The 12,726-nt window shown below is 36.1% G+C and overlaps 1 protein-coding gene across 4 annotated transcripts in view; it reads left to right on the top strand.

Moving 5' to 3' along the window:
- PHKB (phosphorylase kinase regulatory subunit beta) overlaps window positions 1-12,726 on the top strand; it is a 220,649-nt gene that overhangs the window by 102,270 nt on the left and 105,653 nt on the right. For all 4 annotated transcript variants that reach the window (XM_061174410.1, XM_061174411.1, XM_061174412.1 and 1 more), the window contains 4 exons: window positions 4,733-4,828; window positions 6,976-7,173; window positions 10,251-10,308; window positions 10,849-10,926. In XM_061174410.1, the coding sequence (XP_061030393.1) occupies window positions 4,733-4,828; window positions 6,976-7,173; window positions 10,251-10,308; window positions 10,849-10,926 (430 nt within the window). The remainder of the gene's footprint in view (window positions 1-4,732; window positions 4,829-6,975; window positions 7,174-10,250; window positions 10,309-10,848; window positions 10,927-12,726) is intronic.

Here is a 12,726-nt window from a genome sequence, read left to right as displayed (position 1 = left end):
AAAATTTGTCTTAGTTTGAGTGATCCACTCATATTAAGGCTAAAATTTATAGACACATTTTTGTTATTTTTATTTAAAAGAAACAACATTGTATTAGTTTTAGGTATACAACATAATGATTTGATATTTGTATATATTATGAAGTGATCACCACAGTAAGTCTAGTTAACATCTATTACCACACATAGTTACAACTTTTTTTTCTTAAGACCTACTGTCTTAGCAACTTTTCAAACGTATGCTATACATTACATCCCTGGGACTTACTAGAAGTTTGTACCTTTTGACCACACCATTTTCTTCTTAATTATTGATCTTTCTGAAAGAGGTTTCCAGTTGTTGAACTTTTGCCCTTTTTGTGCTTTGGTGTATAAGACAAAAGTTAATTTTTATTTTTATGGGAAATTGTTGGGTGGAATAAGCCTTTACCTTTGGTTATTATGTGTTCCTGCACTTCCTTTCTTATTTTTTTAAATTGTAAGACTTGCCTTATTATTAAAGAAAAAGGACTCATCATTTAAATCTTCACTCTGAAACTATTTTCAAAACATATTTTTGTTTGGGAGAAAATATCTAAGAAGAAAATTTGATCAAGTGGCTTAATTTTTTAAATAACTTTATAATAAAGGCTAATTTGGGACATTTAGAAACATACTCATATAATCCTTAATATGAGAATCACTTATTTCATCATGGTTTCAAATATTTTCTCTGTGTGTGTGTGTATATATATATATATATATATATATATATATATCTGTGTGTGTGTGTGTGTGTATATGGCAATACTTGACAATATATGTAGTGATATATAAATATATATAGTGATATATAAATATTTGATAATACTTAAATAAATCATAATTTATAGTTAGCACATGTCACAGACATCAGCAACAGTTTTGTGATTCCTGGGTCTGAGTCTCAGCTCTACTCTTCTAAAACCCTGAGAATTAACACTCAGGTTCATCTCTCTCTGTAGTTTGAAACCCCTTTAACAATATGTGAGTAGGATTTCCTCTAGTGAGGGCTACTGGAAGCTGCTGTCGGGTCAGTAAGTAAAAGTTGGCTATTTACAGGCCACCGCCACCACAGCTGTGGCGTAGAGGGGTAATTCCCACCAGCAAGTATCGTTTCTGCAGAATACGTCTCTAGGCTTGCTCACAGAGCTATAGGACAGCCTAATGCTGGACTAGGTAAGAAAGTGTCCTGATCGTGGTGCTGTTTTTTTGTTTCCAGAAGAACAGAAGAGGTCATGTATAGTATTGACACAATAGATATACTGATCAGTTTCATCTTGTTTTATTCTTTGATGCTAGATGAGGGTAGTAAGCCCATTAGCTCAGATTCAGAGAAAAGTCTAAAGAGGAAGAGAAAGGCCTGGGCAATCCTTCAAATCATTTCACTTTGAATTGACACTAAAGAGATCGTCTTACGGTCATGTTACCTACCAGGGTTCTTGGCCTCCTTAATCAATAGGAATTGATCAGAGGCCAGACAAGAAATTCAGGCAAGGTTTTATTGGGGCCCCTGCTGCAGCAGGGGGGAGAGAGAACAAGTAACAGGTTCCCTTGCTCACTCGCTTGCTTGCTGGGTGGGGGGCGAACTGGTTCTTCATATGGGGTGAGGTTAGGGGTGCGTCCAGGGGTCAGGCTGGAGAGGTGCCTTAGGTGGTTTGCCCACCCCTTTGGTGATGTTGTGTGCAGGGGGCATGCGCAGTACCTTGCTTTTGCTTCCGGCTCTTCAGAAGTGGCTGTTGGGTTTTTGGTCTCTTTGTATCTTGTCCATAATTTGCCCAGCTGCTCATGCACAGTTATTTTTAGTCCTTTATAGTTTCTTTGTATTTTGTTGCTCGAGGAGACATTTGTCCAGGTGCAAGCACTGCAGCTAAGGGTCCCAGGTCCCAGGTGCCAGCCTGTCTGAGTCATAGATGTTACCCTTGGCCATAGATACCATCTCAAAAGTGTTTGTTATGGTCATGGAGGCCTGGGTAGGTGGTTCAGTGCAGCTCTTCCCCTTCATTGGAACTCAAGTCAGGTTGAATCATCTTGTAATGTGTATGCTAGAAAACAATTACAGAAACTCAGTTTGGGAGTAAAGTTTGAACTGTCAGTCTTACCTATGCTCTTTAGGTGGAGTCAGGATATTATGGCAGAGTTATGATAATTTCAGGAAGTGAAAGATGAAAATAAAATATCCAAAGTTAATAAGATACTCTGGAGTGACATATACATATAAAACATCTTTCCATATTCCTGCCTTTAACTGGAGAAATCAAGATACTGACAAATGAGCTGAGGCCAGAATCTAAAAGGTGATGACTGGAAAGATTTCTCATATTACGCAGAGTGTTCAAAGCGATGCAGACATGTCTAGCTTCCTTTGAAATTTGCAGACCTAAAATTAATGTGTCTGATAATTTAAAGTAGGTGATAATTAATTCCATATGTAGGTCTCCTTGATGACGTTTTAAAAAATTTGCTTCTGAATAGGAATAGCTGCCCATGGCCTTGGGTGAATTTTATTCTTCTGTTAAGTCCGGGCCATACACCTAAAGCATGGTATATTTTTTAAGATGACAATCAGACAATATAGTTTATTAGCCTTTGATCTTAGTGTTAAAATATGATAGCATTATGAAATTAATTTTTCCTTTTGTGCCTATTTCTTAGAGGCTGGCAGAGGAGGGGACCTCAACAAATACTTTGGTGAATCTAGATAAACTGTTTATTTGTAGCTAGAAAATAGAAGTTGGCTGTTTATATAAATCAAATAATGGCAAGAATTACCATATTTGCCATTTCACTTCATTATTTATAAATTATCCTACTTAGATTGTTGTATCTTTTAAAAAATTAAATTCAAGGCAGATTGATTTGACATGTAATTAACTTTATTAATTTTCAGCCTAAGAGTAAATTATAAGTCCTGTTATTTTGTGTATTCATTGGCTCCCAATATCACATACACATTCATTTCTTTGCTCTCTTGTTCCAACCACTCTACTTGCTCCCCCTTCCCCCAAAATTCAGATCCTAGTTCTGGTCCTCACCTTCTCCATGAAGTACCACAAGGTCCCTATTTTGTTTTCCTCCTGTTAACTTTAGAGGCTTATTATTATTCTTTCATCTAAACCACTCACCTGGTACATAGTCATGTGTTGCCACGTGCAGTCTTTTTGTTTTGTTTAATATTTGACTGATTTAGGACTGTATATCACCTGGGTCAGCTCCTTGAGAGGAGAGGTCATGTTCTGTCTTGATTTACTCAAAGCAGAGGGCACATTACTCTGACATTGGCAGCTACTGCGTGAAGGTTTGTTGGGCTCAATTTTGTGAGTACAGATGAGAAGTAGGGACTTTCAAATCATAGAAAGACAATTTAGAATTGATCTGGTTGAGAGACAGCCTCACTCATTCCTTGTTCACTTATTGTCAGAGTTAAAAGAAATTTAAGAAATAATATTATGAATGAGAAGTTCTATTTTATGAGCTAATATTCATGTATGAACATGGGTTAACAGGAAAAATATAGAGTGAGTATGATGTTTGGATCTAGGGCCTAGTACTACTAGATTTTGAATTTCAGTCAATGTATTTTATCTTCAGGGCAAATGCATCTTTGAAGTTGGTGAGAATTGGTATGAGATTTAGAAGGTAATGAAGCAACATAAAATTTGTGATGGTGTTCTTCTTCCTTTCCCCATGTATTTTTCTGAGTATTCTCTTGTAATGGAAGCAGTCATATTCCAATTTCATTCTCTGTGTTTTCAAAATATCTAGCTCCCCAATAAAAGAACAAAGCCATGTTTATTTAAAAACTATGCTATTGAAAATGGAAAGCACTAACGGCTAAATAGTATTGATAAATTTTTTTAACTTAGTTAGCAGACCAATTATCATTTTTTGTTAACACTTTTTTTTTTATTCAAGGTTTTGGTTCTTACTTGAAAGATAATTTTTAGTGTGGGAAATTGCATAATATAGTGTTCAAGGTGTGGTCTTCTGTGTCAGACTTGATTTTGAACCCTTGCCTCTGTTATACTAAGATTTAGCATCCTTTTCTGTAAAATGGGTATAATAATATCTACATAAGGGGATTAAATGAGATAATCCATGTGAAGCATAAAACACAGTGCCTGACACATAATGAATATTAGCAAGTATTATGTACATTACTATTATTTGAGATTCTCCTGTCTTCGTATTTTAATCAAGTAGTTTTTATATCTAATTCTAGATATCTAAATTCATTTAGTTTGATCATTCTTTATTAGGACTATACAATTCAGATTTTGTGAATCCAAATTAGTTCTTATTTCCTTGTCAGAAGTATTAGCTAAATGATTTTTTACTTTTATTAAAATAAATATTCTTTATTAGTTATCTTGTAATCTATACATTTTGATTTTTAAGAAAACTAAGGAGAAATTGGAAAAATGGAAAAATAACATTTTTTTATGATTATAAAATTAATGTTTATTTCAAGAAATTTGAGAAATACTGAAAGTATTTAAAAAATTAAAATCTTCTGTAATGCCACTCTCAAATGCAACCAATGTTAATATTTTTGTGAAATTTTTTTTGCTTGTCTGTTTTTTTTTAATTTTATTATTTTTGTAAATTGAGGTAACATTGATTTATAATGTGAAATTTATTTCAGTCAAATTGCCCAATGTTCTACAAGTTCTTTTATGTTAATCTAGGAAATTTTTCTTTCTCTCTCATTCCAGGGCTGTTCTTGGTCAGTTATATTTGTGGATATCGATGCCCACAATCGCAACCGGCAAACTTTGTGCTCATTGTTACCCAGAGAATCAAGATCTCATGTGAGATATTTTTATAATAAATTAATATGAACTGTTGTTTATGATTGTTACGTAGTTTTGTTTCTTTTTCCAAGAAAGTACTCTAAAGTGTTAGAAGTTGGCAGAAGAGATAAGAAGAGAGAATGTTGCCGCTTACTGCTCTGGCCTGGGGAGGTCAACGTTTAGGAAGTGAGCAGAGCTGTGGAGAAAGCTGCTTTGTCCTTTGAGTTTTCATAGAGCAGTAGAGAACTACATATATTTTTTTCTCTTTGGGGGAGTAGCAACATTATGCCAAAATGAATTTTTTTTGGTCATGGAATATTATATACAGTAAATCCCCTACACACGAACCTTCAAGTTGCGAACTTTCAAAGATGCGAATGTGCGTTCCCAGGTCCAATCACATAATTTAGTTCACGTGTCTGGCGTACATTGTCACGTGCATGCATCCTCTACAAGTGGTTGTGCTTTTGTGTACTTTACTGTACAGTACTGTATAGAGGACAGTAGTACAGTATCTTTATTTCAAGCCCAGGATGTCTGGAAGCAAGCTTAAAAGCAGCAGTGATGTAGTTGGTACTGCTAAAAAGCGCCAAGCGATAATGATGGAAACAAAAGTGAAAATAATTGAGAGAGTGGAGCAACAAGAGGAAGAAGAAGTAACTGAAGAACCGAAGAGATTCACGACACAGGAAATGGCAAGAGGATTTTCTTTGTTTGAGGAGGCACTGTTAGTTTTTGAGGCACAGGACCCGAATGTAGAATGGTTCACAAAGGTTGCAGCAACCTTTCAGAATGCAATCCCTTGCTACCGTGTCATCTATGACAAGAAAAAAAGAGCTACTACCCAGATATCACTGGACCATTTTTTCAAGGGGTAGATAGAATTTAATCCAGCAAAGAACCAGAACCTATGAGTGCAATTGCAGCTTGCACTCTGTCTCCTATTGCTGAGGATCCGTTAGCTCTACCATCTCCCACCTCCTCTCCCTCCTCTAGTCAGTAACTATTCTTGCTTGTTCACTGGATGCCAGCCCCTGTATGCCAGCTGTTGTACTGTGCTATTGTACTTTTCAAGGTACTATACTGTAAGATTAAAAATGTTTTCTTTATTTTTCATGTTCGTTTGTTTTTTATGTATTATTTGTGTGAAAAGTATTATCAACCTATTACAGTACAGTACTGTATAGCAGATTGTGTTAGTTAGGTACCTAGGCTAACTTTGTTGGACTTACAAACAAATTGGACTTACAAACATGCTCACAGAACAGAATTCGTTCATATGTAGGGGACTTACTGTATTAGAAATGTAGAAGAATATTTTTCATAATTTAAATTTCTTTTGAATAAAACTGCTTTCCTTATTTTTCTCTCATTTGATTCACCTTTTTCTTTTGTCTGATAATCTCTTAAATGACTATGTAATACCTGATTGCAGATTTTTCTAGGGGTTATTTGTGGCTCTATTCTTAGAAAACACCCAAAATGGAACAATTTAATTATTTTAAAATAACTATTTTATAGAAGTAATACAAGATTATGATAAAAGACAAACAGAATCCACAAATAAGCAAATAATAAAAATATATCCACTCATTATTCCACCATTCAGTTATAATCTTAGGGTGACATCATTTGGGTTTGTATGTTTCCATGTATTTTTATGTGCACATATAATATTTTTATTTTACAAAACTGGAGGAATATTGTTCATAATGCTTGATAACCTGTTTCTTTGAATGGACATGTTTCCACATTAGTAAACATTTCTATAATATAAATTTTAATGGCTGCTGATTTACTCAGCTAATTGTTGGACCTTTAGATTGTTTTCTGGTTTTCACTATTATAAACAAATTGTTATGACAGACTAGTTGTAATGACTAATTAGTGGTGTTAAATTTTTACACAATGACTGAAATAATGTACTAAAGTTTGAGTCCAGTGTTGAACCTTGAAAATACTCCTTATCATTGAATGAAGTTTTATCTCCTCTGTAAGGTTCACTAAACCATGCCATATAAACATCTGTCTGTCCCTTGGAGCACAGCAGTCTCACTGTCAGTTAAATAACCTTAGTGACTTTTCATCTCTGTGATTCTCTTTGGGCTGTGTTGATCATATGATTACAGACACTTACTTTCCCTTCTTTTTCTTATTGCCCCCAGAACACAGATGCTGCCCTGCTCCCCTGCATCAGTTATCCTGCATTTGCCTTGGATGATGAAGTTCTGTTTAGCCAAACACTTGATAAAGTGGTTAGAAAATTAAAAGGAAAATATGGATTTAAGCGTTTCTTGAGAGATGGGTATAGAACATCATTGGAAGATCCTAACAGACGCTACTACAGACCAGCTGAAATTAAGGTATCAAAAAATATCCCATGTCAGATAGCATAATAGAATGTTCAAAAGTACTGATTCAGGAGGCAGACTTCTTGGGTTTGAATTCTGGCTCTGCCACTTATTAGCTGTCAGACCTTGGGCAAGTTAATTAAGCTCTCTGTGTTTAATATTCTTCATTGATAAAATAATGTTAGTACCTACTATTAGTAAGGTTTTTTTGAGAATTAAATCAGTTAATATATATAAAAGTGCTGAGAACGGTGCTTGGCACATAGTAAGCACTCGGTAAGTGTTAGCTGTTGAGGCCTATTTGCTCACATTGGGCCATGTTGAGTCATTGGGTGAGTAATTTTTCTATTGCACTTTCAGTATTTTGCCTGCCTACTGTATACCATTTGTCTAATATAATAGAAAATATCTATTTGTGATTGAATTTTCAATCTTTAAGCAAATGCTCTTTTTTCTGTTTCACTTAGACACTTCCCTCTGAAATATACTCCTCTAAATATTTGGTTTTAAAGATTTTATATTTCAAATATACATACATATCCTATATCTAAGTTTATTCTAGCTGTTTTTAAGCTGCCCAGAAAACTGTAACACCCCCCAAAAAAGTAAGCATCCATCCACATTGCTGAAGACTTTGCTTTAATGGGATAGGTTGAAAATTATTTAAAAAAACCCCAAACCCCTCCCTATCTGCCTCCCATTGCCTCTCTCTTTGTTGTCACACTTCTGAAGACCATGGTGTGTTCTAGTTGTGGCTCCTTGTTTGCCTCCTACTTACTCCTTTACCTTATAATCTGGCCCCTGTCCCCAACACTTCCCAGTAGCTGTGTTGGCTTCAGTCAGTTTATGTCACTGGATCATTGTGGATGCCTTTCTAACTTCATTTCACTGAACCTCTCATTGGCATTTGAGTGTCTTAAGTTAAGTTCTCTCTCGGGAGGTTCTCCTCCATTTTCTGTGACTCCATTCTCTTCCTAAGTCTCTGCTTAGTTCTCTCACTATCTTTCTCAGTCTCCTTTGCAGGTTCCTCTTCTTCTGCCTCCCTTTATCCTTTGCTTGTCTCCTGGAATCCATCTTCAGTCCTACTCTCTTTTCATGCTATTCATGCAATCATAGCTCTAGCAATCACTGTTAATCCCACATTTCTATCCGTAACTCATACTTCCACCCCTGAGTGCCCTACCACGTATCCAGCTGCCGTTTGGACATCCTCACTAGAATGCGCTGCAGTCTGCCTATGATCACCTCACCCTTCTGCCCAAGCCCCAAACCTGAGATTCATCCTAGGCTCTTCCCTCTCACTTAGCCTTCTTTGTCACTCACCAAGCCTGGCAAATTTAACTACCTTTAAATCTTAAAAACTGTCCCTTCGTCTCTATTAACTGCTTCGTTTAGGCGAGTGATCCACAGCCGGGAATGATTTTGCTCCGCAGGGGACATTTGACAATATTTGAAGAAATTTTTTGTTGTTACACCTTGGTGGGTGCTACTGGCATCTGAAAGGTAGAATCCAGGGATGCTACTAACTGTCCCACAGTGCACAGGACAACCCCCACAACAAAGAACTATTTGGCCCAAAATGTCAATAGTGCTGAAGTTGAGAAACATCGATTTAGGCTAACATCCTTTCTCTTTGGATTGTTCCCAGCAGCCTTACAGTTGGTCTCCTTTTTTCTTATCCTAAAACCCTCTTCAGTACTGCCAGCTGTTCATCTAGCAAGTAAATTTGATCCTCTCCAGTGGTACCCTGTCACTTTCAGATCAAAGTTTTTGTCTCTCAGCCTGACTTCTCAGGCCCTCCCTGATCTGGCTGTCCTGGCCCACCTGTTAGACTTCAGCTTTCACTGCTTCTTCCTTGCTTGTTCCAGGAATACTGAATTGCTTTGAGTTTCTTTAACGTACTTCGTTCTTTAACGCATTTCTAGTTTGTACTGTTGTCTTCTCTGTGTGGAGTTCCCTTAGCTCATCTCCCCAGAGAAATCCATCAAGCATTAGTTGAAGCATCTCCTTTCCTATAAACCCTTTCCTGACGCCCTGGGCAGGCTCAGATGCTTCATGCCCTTGGTTCTTGATATATATACCATGTATAGATATTTTGTAACATACTGCAATTGTTTATTTACATGCCTGTCTCCCCACTACAGCAGGTTCTCTATCTTTTTGTCTTCATAGCCCTCTGTCTAGCTGATGCCAGGCATTACTAAATACTTAGTAAATATTTATTGAATGAATGACTACTCTGTGATGGATTAAATGAATGAGGTTTTGAATAATAAGAATGCTGAGAGAGAGATGCAGAAACCTCCTGATGCCTAGAAAGACTGGAGGGTTAGGGTGGGAGTTAGTGGGGAGTCGGTGACGTAGTTCCTTCTCCGCTTTGTTCCAAGATGTGGTTCGGGCGCTTTCTGTGCGGGCATCCCTGTAAAGCCTTATTTCTTCCTGTTTTTGAAGACATTTGACTCAGCAGAGTTTCCCTCATCCCTTTTCTGCAAACTTTTGTTGGAAAGCTGGATTGCAGAGAACTTCTCACTTGGAATGCATTTTTCAGTTAGAGGAGAATGTGGAGACTTAGATATCAACAGAACAGGTGACAAGGAGCGACCATGGTGTGATGGAATGAGGATTTCCTTCCGACGCAGAAGGCTTATCTCTTACTACCCATACGACCTTCAGCAAGGTCATTCCATCTCTGGGAGCTTCATTTCCTCATCTTTAAAAGGGGAATGATTATCCTTATTGCTCTCAGTTCAATAGGAAGGGAAGTGACCCAGGGATGGGACATTGCCCTGAGTGTCCACTTGCAGTTGAGCTCTCAGAGAACTCAAGTCATTTCTGTGTGTTTACAGTGATCCAAGACCCCACTAGGAACTAAAAAAAAAAAAAAAAAAAAAAAAAGAATGCTGAGAAAAATTTTTTTAAAGAACAACGAAACTATTTATAAAATCAGTCCAGTTTTGTTATTATAATAAATAAATTTTTATGTATGTATATTCTAGTGATGTAAGTGTTCTAATTAATATAATTACTCTAATATACATGTTCTAAATTATTGTTGGTGAAATTTTTTAATATTTTATTTTCTGTTTTAGCTATTTGATGGAATTGAATGTGAATTCCCCATATTTTTCCTTTACATGATGATTGATGGTGAGTGAACTTTTCTCCTGAAATTTAAACTGTAGACTATAACTAGTTTAAAGAAGAAAAGAAATAAAATATGACTCCTTTCAGCTAGCAAAATAGATTGCACTTATTGATGTTAACTACTCTGCATTTTTATATGCTACTTTTCTGCTTTCTGAGTTAATGTTACATCATTTAAAGAATTTTAAAAATACTTTAAAGTATTTTTAAAATGATACAAATATATTTTCATATTTACAAAGAAGAACTTTTGTGAATACAAATTATGAATACTGTAATTTGTGACATTGTGAATGTCTATAATATTTGTACTTAAGCATAGAGAAATTTCAATTAAAATTCAGTTCTCAATTCTAAATGCTAACATTTCTCAAATCAATTTCTTGGAAAACTATCATATGCATTTATTTGCATTACCTTTGTTTATTATTTACATAGAAAAATACCAGAATAATTACAATTGGGTAAATTTTTTTCTGAGGTAAAATTTCTGTGGTGCTTATTTAGCTCAAATGCTATTGGATTTTATATTTTACATTTTAGGTGTTTTTAGAGGCAACCCCAAGCAAGTAAAAGAATATCAGGATCTTCTGACTCCAGTACTTCATCAGACAACAGAAGGTGTAGTTGGAATGCTTTTCCTTTTTTTTTTTTTTACATCTTTATTGGAATATAATTGCTTTAAAATGTTCTGTTAGTTTCTGCTGTATAACAAACTGAATCAGCTGTATGTATACATATATCCCCATATCCCCTCCTTCTTGCGTCTCCCTCCCACCCTCCCTATCCCAACCCTCTAGGTGGTCACAAAGCACAGAGCTGATCTCCCTGTGCTATGCGGCTGCTTCCCACTAGCTATCTATTTTACATTTGGTAGCGTATATATGTAAATGCAAGTCTCTCACTTCGTCCCATCTTACCCTTCCCCCTCCCCGTGTCCTCAAGTCCATTCTCTACATCTGCATTTTTATTCCTATCCTTCCCCTAGGTTCATCAGAACCTTTTTTTTTTTTCAGAGTCCGTATATATGTGTTAGCATACCATATTTGTTTTTCTTTTTCTCACTTACTTCACTCTGTATGACAGACTCTAGGTCCTTCCACCTCACTACAAATAACTCAATTTCATTTCTTTTTATGGCTGAGTAATATTCCATTGTGCATATGTGCCACATCTTCTTTATCCATTCACCTGTCAATGGACACTTAGCTTGCTTCCATGTCCTGGCTATTGTAAACAGTGCTTCAGTGAAAATTGTGGTACATGACTCTTTTTGAATTATGGTTTTCTCCGGGTATATGCCCAGTAGTGGGATTGCTGGGTCATAGGGTAGTTCTATTTTTAGTTTTTTTAAGGAACCTCCATACTGTTTTCCATAGTGGCTGTATCAATTTATATTCCCACCAAAAGTGCAATAAGATTCCCTTTTCTCCACACCCTCTCCAGCATTTATTATTTGTAGATTTTTTGATGATGGCCATTCTGACCGGTGTGAGGTAATACCTCACTGTAGTTTTGATTTGCATTTCTCTAATGATTAGTGATGTTGAGCATTCTTTAATGTGTCTGTTGGCAATCTGTATATCTTCTTTGTAGAAATGTCTATTTAGGTCTTCTGCCCATTTTTGGATTGAGTTGTTTGTTTTTTTGATAGTAAGCTGCATGAGCTGCTTGTATATTTTGGAGATTAATCCTTTGTCAGTTGCTTCGTTTGCAAATATTTTCTCCCATTCTGAGGGTTCTCTTTTTGTCTTGTTTATGGTTTCCTTTGCTGTGCCAAAGCTTTTAAGTTTCATTAGGTCCCATTTGCTTATTTTTGTTTTTATTTCCATTTTTCTAGGAGGTGGGTCAAAAAGGATCTTGCTGTGGTTTATGTCAAAGAGTGTTCTTCCTATGTTTTCTTCTAAGTGTCTGGCCTTACATTTAAGTCTTTGATCCATTTTGAGCTTATTTTTGTGTATGGTGTTAGGGAGTGTTCTAATTTCATTCTTTTACATATAGCTGTCCAGTTTTCCCAGCACCAGTTATTAAAGAGGCTGTCTTTTCTCCATTGTATATTCTTGCCTGCTTTATCAAAGATAAGGTGACCATATGTGCGTGGGTTTATCTCTGGGCTTTGTTTCCTGTTCCACTGAGCTATATTTCTGTTTTTGTGCCAGTACCATACTGTCTTGATTACTGTAGCTTTATAGTATAGTCTGAAGTCAGAGAGCCTGATTCCTCCAGCTCCATTTTTCTTTCTCAAGATTGCTTTGGCTATTTGGAGTCTTTTGTGTTTCTATACAAATTGTGAAATATTTTGTTCTAGTTCCGTGAAAAATGCCATTGGTAGTTTGATAGGGATTGCATTCAATCTCTAGATTGCTTTGGGTAGTAGAGTCATTTTCACAATGTTGATTCTTCCAATCCAAGAACATGGTA

The sequence above is a fragment of the Eubalaena glacialis genome, chromosome 18, assembly GCF_028564815.1.
Source record: "Eubalaena glacialis isolate mEubGla1 chromosome 18, mEubGla1.1.hap2.+ XY, whole genome shotgun sequence".
Taxonomy (NCBI): Eukaryota; Metazoa; Chordata; class Mammalia; order Artiodactyla; family Balaenidae; genus Eubalaena; species Eubalaena glacialis.
Note: the sequence above shows the minus strand (reverse complement) of the source record. Positions and strands in the feature narration are given on the sequence as shown.